Genomic DNA, 16444 nt, shown 5'->3' on the forward strand with positions numbered 1-16444 from the left:
TATCGAACTTTTAAGCAGGAAATTGCCAAGGAAAGGATCTATGATAATACTCGGGGTAGTTCTCTACTGTTTGATGTAAGGACGGGAGTACTGCGAACCAAGACATATCGGGCCAATTACGAAGGGGTAGACACAGTATGCAGTGCGTGTGGAGAGGAAGAAGAAACTGCCGAACACTTGATAATGTTCTGTAAAGGGCTTCACCCTATAGTTCAGGATGATGGCGCAGAGTTTTTCAAAGCACTGGGGTTTAGGGACCGGGAGGGCAAAATAGACTTTAAGCAAGTAGACTTAACTAGAAGGAGGTTATTTGATTGGTGGCTAAAATCAAGGCACGAGTGAAAATTAAACTCTCCACTGCAAAGTACGAATCCTCAAACTCACTTTTTAAAGAAAAAAAAAATAAATATAGTTTTGAGTTCATTAAGTATTACGGCTTGGTGGCGCTAGCCACCGCCCGATCTAAAGGGTACAGCCATATCCATCCATCCATCCATCCAACCTTTGTGCAGTTTGCGTTTGCGCGCGTGCCACCGTGGCGCCAACTAAAAGGCACGCAACGCCGCGCGCTCCCAAGCCCGCATCGCCCCAAGAGAATGCGTACCAGCACTAAAGTTCCCTATTAGGTGCGTGCATTGTTTAGGAATCTCGCACATACGTGTAATTTCGCTTGATAGTTTATTTGCTGTTTCCGTTACGTTCAAAGCCCGGAGACCAACGTAGAATCGCAAACCCTTTATTGCTACATCGTGTCGCTCGTACGACGGTACAAAAGCAAATGAAAAAGGGAGGGCGGGCGGCAGCCTAGACATGCCAGCTTTACACCGATCGCAGCCGGGTCGCATGGTTACTAGGCGCCTTAGCTGGCCGCTCTTATCTACAACACGTGGCGCTACTGCATACATGGCATTTCCTCCCGCTTAAATTGTGAGGAGCTACAGTTACACAAAACAAAGAAGGCGTGTAGCGGTCTGGCGGTCGTCGATGGCGTACGGAATATCTTCATACTGGTGGTGCTGCCTGGGAAGCTGTGGGCGCTGCCGTAGGCGTCTCCGCAGCGGTGTCCGAGAACTTCCAGAAGGTGTCCTTGTACTCCACACCCTTGGAGATGTCAGCTGCTCTCAAAAGCAGCTCATATTGGTGACGATGCCACACGGCCAGGCCCCGTGGTGTGTGTACCTTTACGGCATACGAAAGAAGTTCTTTCTGCCGTACCAAAGTACTTGGAAGCCATATCTGGGTGGTCAGCTGTAGTTTCGAACAATAACAGAGTCGCCTACAGCCTATTTTAGAGATTTGGAACTGCATTGGCTGGACTGAATTGCTGGTGGCGAACTAATACCTCTAATTCTGACGAGTCTAATGTCCAGTTTGGAACGAAGACGACCGAACATAACGTTAGCCGGCGCTTTTTTTGTCGTAGCGTGGGGTGTATTCCTATAAGCAAGCAAGAAGCTGTCAAGGCTGGCCTGCAGGCTTCCAGCATTTAAATCTGTCTTCATGGCCGTCTTTAGGGACTGAACGAAACGTTCTACCAGGCCATTCGAACTTAGGTGATAAGGCGCTGTTGTGAAGTGACGTGTTTCTATATTTTTGGTCATGCGAGGTTGCACATGCAATGTCTTTGTGTGTCACCAGCATTCATTGCAAGTGTAACGAGTAGAACGTTCCCTCTGCATTATTAGAAGAGTCCTGATGAACTGGCAAGCGCGACAACCAGTCAGCTTGTAGATTTTCATTTGTCGGTCGAAACTTCAATGTGTACATGTAGGCCGATAACGTCACTGCCCAACGTTGAAGTCCTGCTGCTGCCAAGCTTGGTATGCCAGACTTTGGGCCCAGAATAGTCTGCAGTGGTTTGTGATCCATTATCAGCGTGAACGGGCGCCCATCAATATAGTAGTGAAACTTCTTAACGCCGAAAATGATTGTTAACGCTTCTTTCTCGCTCTGGCTATACTTCTGCTCAGCCTCGGACAGTCCTTGAAGCGTAAGCAACCAGGCAAACAGTGCCATCAGCAAAAATATGAGAAAGCACAGCACCTAACCCGTAATGAAATGCGTCGCAAGCCAGTTGGAGTGGTCCTTGCAGATCATAGTGAGCCAGAACCTCCGTGGGCACCAATGCAGCCCTAATGTTGTCAAAGGAATTCGACATTCACTGGTCCACGCCCAAACTTGGTAGTCCCGCAGGAGTTTCCACATGGGATGGGCCAACGTAGCCAGTTGAGGTAGAAATTTTTTGTAGTAGTTTACGGCTCCGAGCAAAGAACGAAGTTGCTGCTTGTTCTCTGGTGCTGGCGTGGCTACAATAGCATCAATCTTGTCCGTCGTGGGATGTATACCGTCTGCACTTAACTTGTGCCCCAAGAATGCCAATTCCTTCTTTAAAAAAACTGCGTGTCTCAGCTCTTGGTTGAACTTCCCGGTTTTCCGAATAAGTTAGAACTGCTTCCAAAGTTCTGTAGGGGTTCGGCTCTAGTCCTTCCGGTCACGAGGATATCGTCCAAATAGCATGCAACACCTTTGAGATCCTTAAGCATAGTGTCCATTATTCGCTGAAAAATACGAGATACCGAAGACACGCCGAAAGGTGTCTTACAGAGTGGTGGAGGCTGCTTAAATCCTGTAAGACAGTAGCAGCGTTGGGGTCTCGACGGTGTTTATTAGGCCGAATCGCCTGATCAACCCTTCGAATGAAGACGGCGTTTTTTTGTGATGATGATTATATACAGATGAAGAAGATGAAGGTCCTTTGCTGTTTTGTGCTGGTGGACCGAATAATAACGAGGGACATTTCCAGAGACTTCTTACATTGACTTTCGAACATTTACTTACCATTGTGATATGTGCGTATAAGTGTGTCTTTGCATATCTGTGCCTGAGTTTTCTATTTTCCATGCACTGCTTTGTATGTTTTGCTTCAACATACGTGTTCAAGTTTCAATCAACGGCTAAGGAGTAGCCGGCGCCATAATGGTGCGCCAACATCTCCTTATATATCATATCAATAAAAAAAAAAAAAAAAAAGATGAAGGTCAAACGCTGTGAATATTGTGCTTACAATATGTCCACAAGGCGCAATTCCGAAATATCATTGGTGCGTCTAACCACTTCACGAAACAACCACAGTTGTTAAATGTATCAACTGTGCGCATTCTTCATGTACCGGAGTCTGCGCCCGTTTCAACCGGGTCATAGCCGTGCGCACAGCTGCTGCTTTGCATTCCATCAGGGTTCCCTTAGGGTAGATGGTCTGTAGTTTTTTTCTTTTCCACACGCTGCCATCATGTTATAAAAAAAGCAGTTTCACCGCAATGGCGAAGCAATGAACGCGGCGGCAACAAATAGTAAGGCTGGTAGGCAACTTTCTTTAGATATGATATTGCGTGATTCTACAAAACGCTGGTGTCAGAGAATAGAGCCGTGCCAGGGAGAGATGCTCTTCTCGCAATGTTTTCGCGTTAACAGCGCAGCACGTAGAAGGGTTCGCGAGCTATTCCCGCTGATGCCTGCCGTGATCGCGGGCGCACAGCGATAGCGACCACCTTAGAATCAAAGTTCACGGCTGCTGCTAGAGCGATCGTAGCCTTTACAAAACCGAAACTATAACCGTTTCGATGAAACCAAAAAGACAATGTTTCACCTACGTTTCCGGGCACGGCGCCTGATGACTTTCGCACTTTGCTGCTAAATTCTGGTGCTGCGGCGCAGTACAGCGTTCACAGGCGAGCTTGGCGCAGCAGGAGTGGTTTGATGCAGGATGGCGCAAGTAAGCGAGTTTGGCGCGCCTTCTGACAAATCAAGCCCGCAAAATATGAAAAATAACTAGAACACTCCCACACCCACGAGAAAGCAGCGCCCTCAGATTAAATTACTGTAACCAACCACTTGGCCTGTTGTTCAATGCAAGCGACAGCATTGCAGCACACGTAGGAAATGGTACAGGTCAGACGCCAACAACATGCATTTCATCTTAACGCGATAGCGTTAAAGAGATCGCTTCGCACGAATTCTGGCGTTGTTTGTTGCGAGCGAATAATCGCCATCTGATGCATGACCAAAAAATTGAGAACAATGCAAATAAAATGAAGATAAAAATCCTGCAAAAGAGTGGGGACTGAACTAAGATTGTTTGGGTACAAGCGAAGATCGAACCCGGTCGTTTGCGTGGCAAACAGATGTTCTACCACATTACCATGCCTCTGCTTGTGAAAACAGTGAAAAGAACTTCGTTTGCTTGGAAATGCAGTGAAAGTAGCTTTCATGCTTTCCAAACAACCCCTGTATACATGCTTCACAATGCAACATGAAATATTGCAGTAATAATGCGTGGTACAAGCGTCCATTGCCAACAAGCGTCAAAATATGCAACTATCATAATGGTTCCATGCTTGAAAGCTGGTACCCCACTACAAAAGGCACACACGCTACTGCGCCAATATACCCTTTTCAAGCAATCCCACAACGACCCGCGAGCACGCGAGTCCTTATGGGAAAAGTTGATACGCTGGGAGAACTGGATCTTCCTGCGCCGGCTGCTCGTTGGGGCTGTGCGGGCACAAAACGAGAACAACATGCCGCCGGTTGTTGAATGGGGTTCGAACGCACCTGAGTGTATACATACGCATGAAATGTGAAACGAATAATAGTCGTGGGCAGGTGTGCACCAAACGTAGATGATGAGCGGCATGCGGGTTGTTGCATACCGATATATCTGGTCAAAACATGATATCGTGAGGAATGCGAGCCGGAACACTGAATTGATAGTTATTCAACGATGAACAGCTCATAAAGCGCTATGGATTTTAATACCATCGCTGTTAGATTGGGCCGTTAATGCAAGACTGCAGGGAAGTGTTACAGCTATAGAATTTTTAAAAATGCCTTGGACAAGTCACGCACTGGAAGAAGGAAAAGTAAACACCTGTGTTTACTTTTTCTTTTTCCGGTGCGTGACTTGTCCAAGGCATTTTTAAATATTCTATAGCTGTGACACTTCCCTGCAGTCTAAAAGTATTTGGTGCATATTTTTCCGACTTCCTGCTTAAATTTCGTGTCAAAATGACATTGAGTCCCCACATATGCCACATCAATCATTTGCATGTTGGAACAAGCGTTTTTTTTTTTTTTTTTGAGTCATCCCATTTGCAAACATAGCGGAGCTTGAAAAACTGCTTTGCCACAATACAAATATCTAATGAGGTGAAGCATATTGTTATGCAAATGTGATTTGGGTATGAGCCTCTGGGTAGCGGGGAACAGGCACATTAGAGAAGAGGACGTTCTGCTAGCGAGATGGGCCTCTGGTGCACGACCCCTTCAAGTCTACCAGTACGGCACAGCGTAATAAACACATTTCTAAACGTAACAATATTAAAAACCTGAAGGGGCCACTTTCAATTTTACGTTGATTGTCTGTTTTTGAGAAGTTCGAATAGCACATCAATTCCAGGGCGAATCAAATCGAATAGCATAGCAAAGACTATTACAAAAATATTGAATATTTTGAATATTTCTGCACCCTTATTAAAAAGTGGATTAAGGAGTTTTTGTTAATTAGAATAGTATTTTCAATGTGGCCAAGTATTTCCTCCTCCACACAATTTTCATAGGCAAAAATGATAGGAGCCTCAATGTAATAGGATTTTTATAACAAATCTGTATTGATTACTTAAAACAAAAAAAGCACACACACACACTTTATCCTGTAGATAAAATTTTGATTGATTGATTTGAGTGGTTTACGTCTCAAAACCACCATCTGATTATGAGACGCCGTAGTGGAGGGCTCCGGAAATTTAGACCACCTGGGGTTTTTTAACGTGCACCCAAATTTTGTAGATAAGAGTATGTGCAAAATATCCATCTGGTTACACGTTATTAAATTGCCCGAAACAGGCTGGCTGTTGGAGTAGCGACAAAGCTGAATGAAAATTCATTTTTATTTAGTGTCTCTTCATTGTACAGAAAGCGTAACAGTGTACAAATGAGCTACAATCTTGGATACATTTTTATTCACATACATAACAAAACCACACTGCATATATGTTACACTCATTCAGAAAGTGTCTAGTATTAAAACGTGGCACTAGAAAGCAACAAGTTATCACAAACGGTGCCTGTTGTGCCAGCAAAACGCCTTATATTTTGCAGAAAGTGCAAAAGAAAAAAAGGAAAAAAAAGAAGCTAAGTTCTACTACCAACAACCATAAAACTAAAAAAAAAAAAAATTACACTAAACCAAGAAAGTCATTTAAAAGATATTACGCTTAACACCAAGGGTTCTCAAACTGGGATCTATAAAGGGAATTTTAAGGTTTTGCGAGTGGTTAGAACAAATGTAACCAGACTCCATTTTATTCTCGTTAACATACAACTTACTTGTCTAGAGGCATTTTATTGAAGCTTCCTGTTGCAGTTTCCAACACATGCACAGGAATTGATTGCTAAATTTTTTAAGCCAAGGCCTTGTCTGCCTGGTTGAGCACGTTGCTAACAAATGATGATATTAGCTGTTTAAAATGCCAACTTTAAATGTACATCCCGGGCATATATGCACAAAATGCATTTCTGTAGGTCTGGCACTTTCCATTTGCATTGAATGTGCACACAACAAAGTCTAACGCAATAACTGTACAGCTGGCATGGGGTTTATTATGTAGAAGTGCGTGTGAAAAAATATTGCCTATCTGATGTATTAGAGACAGTTTCTCATCAAGAGCGTTGACCTTCAATATTAAAGATAACATTCCAATGGCGTGGCGGTGAAATTTAGTCAGGAAGTCTATTTTAATAGCATCAGCATTTTTGCCAACCTACTCCTTAATCCTTGTACGCCAAAAGTAATGGGAAGATAATAAGGGTTTCTTATGGCCATCATATCTGAGAACCCTTGCTTTAGACAAATAAAAACAAAAGGAATAGCACAAAAATAAATGCATATGACGATGAAAGAACAGGGCTCAAGTTTGTCCCATTTCAACTAATTTTAACACGAGGATATCACATTACACAAAGAGTGCTGGCAATGGGGCTGACATGGCAGCTCACTCAACATCTCTTATTACTTAAAGAAAACTGCCAGCCCCAAGTGAACCCCAAAAAACATGTGCAGAGTCATTCAGATACAGCAACATTCGAAAAACGGGAATACCGATAGGCTCGGTACCGTCGCACCAATACTGGCACAAATAGAGCTCCAACAGCTCCGATAACCAGAGCCAGCAAGACTGTGACGACAAAGGCTGCAACCGAAACTGGAAAGAAAGAAAGATGTGAAAGCGCTTTTTAAATATGCAAAACTAGAACACTTAGCTTATACATGACAACAAACATAATCAACACTGTAATAGAATGTGAATGGGTTCACAGAGATTATGGCACACATTTTTAAATTATGCTCTAGAAGAAAGATGCTCAAAGCATCTTTCTCCAGTGCCAAGCTCTCCATTGTAAATTGCACTACCATTTCCGACTGTCTGCTAACAAAATGCAATTGAAATAATGAGATTTCTGCTAAAAAAGAAAGGCAGAATTCGACAGCGGCTCAAGGAGTTAAAGGTTGAAGTTAGTAGCATCAATAACTTAATATTGCAGCCTACAAGCTTCATGCAATCTCGACTGCACACGCATGTAACCTTTTTGAGACATATATTCAATGCAGTAGACTCGCGATAATTCAAACTCTGATGATTCATACTTTTGGTTAATTCAGTCAAAACTGAATTTTTTGGTTGGCCCTCTATTCTTTCAATGCATTAAAAAGCATATTAATTCAAACTCCATCATTTGATTAATTCATACTTTTTGTAGGTCCATACCATAAAATAAAATATCTGCTGCTTTCCCACTACTATTTATGTGTGGGGTTACCTTACCCAGTGTCATTGATCTCAAAACTTCTGATAATTCAAACAAAATTCAGAGGTCCCTTTAAGAGGGTAGGTGGCATTGAAAAAAAACTATTTGTAGACCTACAGCAATGAAATTTGGCATGCATACTCATAAGTGTCTCAAATAGGGAAATATGCAGTTTCATCATGATAGCTTCAGTAGTTCTCAAGTTACATAGTGCTACATTGTCCAATTACATGGTCTGCTCGTGGAAAGCCTAGCGCTGCAACAAAACATGCCAGAAAGCTGCGAATGGTGTTGATCTTTACTCAAAAGAAAGCTACATGGTATGGCACTCTCAGAATTTTTTAATAAGTTCTCTTTTTTTTTTTTAGAGATCATCATGGCTGCCGACACACATTGTCAGAAACAGTGGCATGGACAAATAATCGTCTAGAAAAATAACAGGGCCATAAAACAGAAATTGAAGATTGGTGTACCCACAAGCAGTGTTCAGGGATTCAGGAAAAAAAAAAAAAAAAACAGAATCAAAATCTGTCCAGTCATTCCCATGCTACTCTTTCCATGAGCAATGCACAATGTCCAAAACACACTTGTGAGAAAAAGCCTGTCGAAGTTTTCGACAGGCTTTTTTTCAATGAACTTTTTTCTTTCTTGTTGGATATTGATGAAAATTAGCACAGACACTAAGAATGACCTCACAGTGCTTCCATAAAAATTTTGAAGCGATACTACAAATACTTTACCAGAAACAAATTATTTCTTCATTAAACCATGTGGAGGGGCTGAGCATAATGTCAAAAGAACTGTATTGAGAAAGCTGCGTTTAAAGTTTCAACTTTTCTTTACGTCTCTAAGACACCTAAAAATTGTGATCTCAGGTTTGTCTTGTGATATTTGACTTCCTTTCATGATTTACAAAGAACAAGTATGGATTTCAAACCAAGTTCTTTGCATGAAGGAGTGGTGTGATAGGTATGACAGAAAAGATTGTATTTGAATAAAGCCATATACTGAAATTATTATACATAAGTTTTTTTGTGCTGGTTGTAATAGCATAATTAAGTACTTGGTTACAAATATTCACTGAACTTTTCTTTATTTGGAGAGAGGTTTATTGCATCAGAAAAATGGATCACACCATGATGGCCTATGCCTTCTTTCCAAATAACAAAGTTATGGGCAGAAGACTGGTGGCACAGGAATTTCTAGCAGTATAATTAATGACACGAAACGGGCATATGAAAATTCGTGCCCCTGATTCATACATGCTCTTTCGCCGCTCTAGCCGTGAAAGGCATCATCATACAGCGGGTCGCGGAAGCTCTAATCTACAGCAATTCATTAACTTCTGAACATTCATAGACGTTCGTGGTGATATCAAGCACGGCTCCAAGCACATCTGAATCGCATCACAAAAGCTTATTGACAGCACTCCGTATGACTGTGGGGTGCGCGGCCGCGTGAACAGTGCAGCCGGCGCATAATGCACTTGCCAGCGGCGGTCGATGACAATGCGCGAAATGTGTAACTACGATGACAAAAAATCGGCGCGCACGGCACTTGGCATCGCATTTTCGAATGACGCGCGAAACTGCTAGCCGCTGTTCCGAGCAATCCTTTTCAGTGAAGGGGGGGGGGGGGGGGGGGGGGTGACGAGTTTGACTGTGTTGTCCGCTGGCGATGCATAAAATGTCCATACGTGATTCAGAGGAGCTAGCCAGTGATGTGGTACATTAATTGCGAAGAAGCACTCGCCAAAAGCGCGCTTGCGCGTCGTTCCTGCCCGCAGTCTCGCTGTCAGCGGAGTTAGGGCTAAAGCCAACTCTGATGACGCGCTGCACTTGTAGACCGCCGCGCGCCCGCTCGTAGTAATCTGATCGTGCATCCGGTGCGGCCACTCGTAGTAATCAGATCGTAATCAGATCCACTATGGCATCTCTTATAATCGTCTGGTGGTTTTGGGACATTGAGCCCCGCACATCAATCAATTACTGCTCGGAAAATTTTTTTCCGATTGTGGCCCAATGAGAAGATCATTCATCACATCGGCACCAACGAGCATGCTTTTAACTTGATGTTGAGAAAGTCGACAAAAATTCACCGCTAGCAACACCCAAAAGCGATGTGGTCAATCTACTAGTAGGAAAAGAAATCCCTGCAGATTGACTTTTTTTGCTTAAAAACAAACATGTATAACTTGAAATCATATTTTATGTACTTGAGGCAGCTTTAGGTTGTTCTGAGACAATTTTTTTTTTTTCACGTGTTCAAAGAGGCACCCAGTGGCCTTGCAGGCAGTGTGTTCACTTGCATGCTTGCCTGCATGCCTGTTTGGAAACGGTGGAGAAACACGAGCAGGGCACATTCTGCCGCTCATAAAAACAACAAAAAAGTGTGTTCGTGCTCTAAACGACCACTAAAGTATTTGTTTTATTAACAAATCGCACTAAGTTTCAGTTTTCGACTTTCACTGGCAGTATGATTGTCATCGCCTCCACTGACCAGTGTTGTGGGCATTCATTCCACCAACGAAGGCTGAACGTATATAAAAAAATTGTTTGAAAATTTCTACACGCTTTCCAGAGAAACTGCTACAAGGTTTGACACTCAGATACAGGTTTTCATACAAAACATACAGGTTTTCACATACAGGTTTTCATTGCAAAAAGAATTATTGTTGTACCTGCCCTAGCTGCAGATATATCGAGGCCTCAAAATTGAACAGTCATAAATTTACTTTTTTGAGAAAAATTGAGAAAAACTGAAAACACACAGCTTCTTCAAAAAGCAACAGTCATGGTGCGCATGTTTTCCGATCCTCATAAAGGTGCTCAAATTCGTAGCAGAGCTTCTAACATAGGTGCCGGCAAATTATAAAGAAGCCTCAAAGTCGGTTCCCCATATTTTGCAGGTTCTGCATGTTTACAGCACCAAGAATCTGGACAGTTAGAATGACATTAAAAAAAAAACTTATCACTTCCTGGTGTGCGAAAATTTTCAGAGAGGTAGAAAAATATTTGTAGAAACCAAATATGTCAACTTTAAAAAAGGAATTTTTTTTTCACTCTTTGGTCCCAAAGACCAGTCTGCCCCCTCAAAGGCCTTTTGTATCTTTGGTTTGATTGATTGATTGATTTGTGGGGGGTTAATGTCCCAAAACCACGAGATGATCATGAGAGACGCCGTAGAGGAGGGCTCCGGAAATTTTGACCACTTGGGGTGCACCCAAATCTGAGCACACGGGCCTACAACATTTCTGCCTCCATTGGAAATGCAGCCGCCACAACCGGGTTTCGATCCCATTCACCTTTGGTAAGTGCACAGACCAGTCAATCCACGATTCCGACTTGCATGCAACTGTGGCAGTGCTTTCACAGATATGTATCACAACAGAATGAAGGCGATATGGCAGCCACCAACGAACATGCCAGTATGATTTATTGCCCGCAAACCTATCACAACAAGTTCAGGTTCAGCTAGGCTTGTGATTTTTTTTTCTCCTCAGAGGTCCTTTGACAGCAAAGAGAACAAAGATTGTATCTAATTTGTTCCTTGATGACAATAAACTTTGTGAACAAAAAATGCACTGTTTTTTTGACAGGTGCGCTCAACATTGCAAAATTGATGATAAAGTGCTTTTTGCAACCAAATCACAATTTTTTTTCCTGCAAAGCTAACTTTGAAATCAATGTTCTAGGTCTGAAGCCTGCACCTGGAGTTAATTTCACCGCAGTTGTAAATGCTGACCGGGACCTTATGTTTGTTATCTCTGGACACACTCAGCTTGCATTCTGGAGAGATGGCTGTACAAATGCCCCCTTCCTTTCCCCCCCCCCCCCCCCCCACCTGACATCAGAAAAAGATGTATCAAACTATTTTGCAATCCCCCTCGTGTTTTGATATATCGAGGTTCGATTGTAACTGCTATTTGAGTTTTCTGAATGCTGTAGCCTTAAATTCTTGTGATGAGCACACAATCATATTAAATTTTTTTCTCCCCCCCCCCCCCTCTCTTCCTGGAATAGGAGCTGGTTTATATTTATTTATATATGGTTAAAGAGACACTAAAGAGCAAAGCACTTTTTTGCGTATTAGTAAAGCACAATTTCTTTATCCCGAAAACAACACTATTACCTCGACACGACGCTTACACGCGAAAAGAAACTGTGAGTGGAGATGCCATCCTGCGATTCCTGCACCGAATACTATGATGTCATCAATTTTTGAAGGCGTCTATTGGGTCCTTTGTAGCTTATAATCGATAAAATTGAAGTACATTGTAATTTGTGGGAGTTATAGACTTAGCATATGAAGTCTCAGAAAATTTAATCGAGCTAATATCGCAAAAATACGAATATACATTGTGGAATTTCTTATGTCACGGGCAGAGAATACAGCACGAAATTAAAAAATGAAACTTCAATCTTGATTTTCTTCCCTAATAATGAAATTACGACAGTGAAACTTGTGATATTAGAGTTCTCAGAGTGCAGTTTATCAGTATAAAGCAACTAATTGTTTCTCTTAAGTGCCCCTCCAACACAATTAGCCAAACAAATAAGGAATTTAGAAAACAATTTCATAATGAAACTTGCGACTCAAGCACTTCTTTCAGTTTAGTATATTGAAATGTGCTTATTAGCTTCAAACTTGTTTTATGGGTGAACTTTAAATTTATTCATAGTGATTTATATGATTAAACTAGCATTTTTGAAAACGAAAGATCAACTGCTCCCATGGTTGTCAAAGCAGACTGTACAAAACTTCTGCAGCCTTTTTTGATATCGCAATACTTATCTTGAAAACAGCAGAGGAATAAAAGCTGTGCTTACCACCTTTGGATGGGGATGGAGGTCCTGGTGGTGGCGTGGTGGGTGATGGGGACGGTGTTGGATGATAGCCACAGTCCACTTCATCACTGTTATCCCCACAGTCGTTAACACCATTACAGCGCCAATCCTCGTGGATACAAATTTTGCTGTTGTTACATGTATCAGACATGTTGCACCCTGCAGACAACAAATGTCTATTACTAAAAGTAGGCAATTCTGATGATCAAAGGTTACTGTCACAGCTCATAAGTACATGAGAAAAAAGCATGCAAATTCATAATTTAATTTTTTACTATTTTTACTTGGTGGCTTGGATCAAGCTCCAAAGAGAACACCTGTGTAGCGTTTGTAATGGCAGATTGCACCACGCCATATCTGCCAGCGGAACATGTGAAAACTCCTGATGCCCTGAGTGAGCTCACGCCGGAAGTTGTTTATGCATACATCACATAAACCGGCTCCAGAACTTCTTCGACTTAGCCGATGACATTCAGGCATGCACACAGTGAGTCAGGGAACATTTCTTTAAACATAATTTCGTTGAGCACGTATCATTCATTGCCAGTGCTACTGCTACAAATGTCAGAACTTGAGCTCTCGCTATCACTTATAGCAAGAAGCAAACTAACAGCACATTCTTCAATGACACCCCATTTGGCAATGTAAACAAATACAGAGAGTGATCAGACACCACCCCAAATTCTAAAGACAACAGGTACCTGACTGCACTGGAAATTACCGCACCACATTACACCAACAGGTACCTGACTGCACTTGAAATTACCGCACCACATTGCCAAAGTTCCAGCAAAATCTGTCCCTGAAAAACGAAGCAACGCAGAACGCTCTATCGCGGAGTGGCTGGCTTTGAATCTGCCAGTGGAAAATGTGAACTAGGATCGAATCGACCGATGGAATGCTATTCTCGGCCGCAAAGCATAAATACTTGCTTCAGCTCGACCAATGAAATGGAATTCATCAGAATTTAGATTTACAGTAGAGTCCTTTAAAGACGAACTCCAAAGGGCCATGATCATTTGTTCATTTTATTAGAAGTGCCCCGCAAAATCAAATGCTAACATGCGAAGTACGCCCAAATATGTTGCTTGAAAACATTAAGTATACTTTACAATGATGAGGAAAGGAACAAGAAAAGCATTTATTTGGCTCAGCTTGATAAAAACTGTGCTTTCAAGTAGAGTATATAGACTAACCTAATGAGTACTTGATTCCACGAGTTCCTAATAAATATGCTCATAAACAAACTGCTACCACATTATAACAATAAAACGTAGCAGTGACCACATTTCGACGATTCGAATAAGATGAAAAGAAAGAGACAAGCACAATTGACCATCAATGAACAGAAAATTTATTCTTCTAGAAGTTCAACTTCTGAAAGGCTGTTTTACTGGCTTTGCTATCACTTTTGAATACGCCTCCATTGCATACAGCTACTTTGACAAAGCTATTATACACCATGTTGCTAACGAAAGTCTGCAAGCTTTTCTTTGAGGTTCAGATATTTTCTTATTTTTAGCCCAAAGTAACTTTTCCTGAACAACATGCGGCTGAAGTTTATGCTACTCCCGATCACAAGCCTCGGGCACACGAAAAACACACGACGCAGCTATATAGTGTGCCAAATGACCTTCCTTTGTCATGCACTTTCACAATGAAAAAAGTGCACCAAAATTTGCTACATTTCACTGGGAACAGATACGATACGCACAGGCCCTATGCAAAAAAATGCAAACTGACCCCAACATGTGCTCAGGCAATGACAATGCATTTGACCCCTCCGATGGGAGTGCTGGCGCCACGCATATGTGGTTTCCAGTTTCATGTGATTTAATGCACAGACAATCTTTGTTCCTGTTTTCACTTTCATTTTCTTTTTTTGACACCCTTCCCTTGCATTTTCCGCCCTAACCAAGTTCTTGTGATGTTCTATTCTCCACTACTCCAGTTGCGAAATTGAAGAACACGAGGAGAATACAAATTGACGAACGCTTCTTGTGGCTTTCTTTGCTGATAAGGTCGGCCCTTTCTTCACGTACAGGCTAGGGGTGAGAGAAATACCGGCTTATTGCACTAACCTTCCTTTTCCGCTTATCTCACTTCCTTTCTCCATGTAGCAGTTTTCTTTCGATTTGTTTTGAGTCTTTACACCAAAAAGTTTTTTTTTTCCATTGTGCCTTTTCTTGTTCACCAGAATGCCCCCATCAAGACTATAATGTTCGATGAGCAGAATCCCCGTCCATGTCAGTCGCTGCAATAGTTCGTCTTAACAGAAGAGGCCTGTTAAGCGGTTCGTCTTGAGCAGATTTCGTTTTTTCGCATTGAGCCTATAGCAAACCAAACAAACACTCCCGTGTTGTTTGTCTTAAGCAAGAGCTCGTCTTAACGAGAGTTTACTGTATTGTAAACAACAACACCTTTCCCCAAAATACCCAACTGAAGGTCATTATATTGCTTCGATAATTTCATACCCAGGCTTCTAAGACAATATGAAACTCAAGCTATCCCTACAAAGTGAAAAGCATGCTGGTATTATACATCCTGGACAAAGCAAAAACAAATAGATTTGCAGTAATAACCCTCAACTTATTGTGGTTTCAATGGTTACGATGATGATGATATATGGTATTTATTGGCACAAGAGCCATGTGATGGCCAAAGAGCGCCATGAACAATGATGAGAGAGAAGTCATGGTGCGTTATTCAAGTAATATGAACAGAATATTGCTGCGTGCATAGCTGCATTTAGCGGCGAGTGAAGAAGACGACAATCTTAGCGGCCTTGTTTTGAGACATCTCTACGAGTTCAACTGTCCGTGTTTTTAAATAAACCCTCTGTTATTTAGAACCCGCGACACTGGTGGAGGAGCTGGGTACTACCACCTCATGATTGGCACCCCTGTGAGAAGCCCCGAGTCCAGCCCTATGAGACAGCCTTGCGTGGAGATGCCTGTGCACCGCTCAAGCCGTTGCCTTCAAGGTCTTGAACCAGAATTTGGCCTTTTAGAAGGAGCAACACTTCCGACAGCCACCCTTACTCAAGAAATGGCATTTTCAAGGAGTCCTGCACAGGTGACGGTCCAGAATATGCGCATTCCTGAACCATTTCATGGCCGGCCAAACGAAGATGCGCAAGACTGGTTTGAGCAGTTTGCACGGGTAGCTAAATCGAACTACTGGAGTCTCGATAGAAAGCTCTTCCACGTATACTTCGCCCTTGAAGATGGCGCGAAGACGTGGTTTATAAACCGCGAGGCAACAGTGACGACATGGGAGGAGTTTTGTTGTCGGTTTCTTGACACCTTTGGTAACGCGGACCGACACGAAAACGCACAATGCCTTTTTGAAGGACGCACCCAACAGCTGCGTGAAAGCGCCGTCATGTCTGTTGAGGATATGGTGCGTCTGTGCCACCGCGCAGACCCTAACATGCCAGAGGCTCAAAAGCTAACCCATCTCATGAGGGGCGTCAAAGAGCAGCTATTTGTTGGTCTTGTGCGCAATCCGCCGACAACAGTGGACGAGTTCACCAGGGAGGCCACCGCAATAGAGCGTGCGCTACAGCAACGGTACCGACAGTCTGATCGCCCGGCCACCGGCGCAGCTGCAGGCGCCGCCGCACTTACCGCAAACGACGAGTTTGCTCTACGCCACCCGATTAGACAGATCGTGCGTGAGGATATCGCGAAGGAGAACGCAAAATACACATTGCAGTCACAGGTGCCCCCGCA

General features: G+C 42.7%; 1 protein-coding gene across 1 annotated transcript in view; it reads right to left on the minus strand.

The window, feature by feature from the left end:
- Nucleotides 1-6829: 6829 nt before the first annotated feature.
- Nucleotides 6830-16444, minus strand: part of LOC119187713 (cubilin) — a 174414-nt gene continuing 164799 nt past the window's right edge. Inside the window, exons 18-19 of the mRNA XM_075878533.1 lie at nucleotides 12693-12869; nucleotides 6830-7259 (exon numbers count right to left, since the gene is read on the minus strand). Coding sequence (XP_075734648.1) covers nucleotides 7120-7259; nucleotides 12693-12869 — 317 coding nt within the window. The 3' untranslated portion in view covers nucleotides 6830-7119. The remainder of the gene's footprint in view (nucleotides 7260-12692; nucleotides 12870-16444) is intronic.

The sequence above is a fragment of the Rhipicephalus microplus genome, chromosome X, assembly GCF_043290135.1.
Source record: "Rhipicephalus microplus isolate Deutch F79 chromosome X, USDA_Rmic, whole genome shotgun sequence".
NCBI lineage: Eukaryota > Metazoa > Arthropoda > Arachnida > Ixodida > Ixodidae > Rhipicephalus > Rhipicephalus microplus.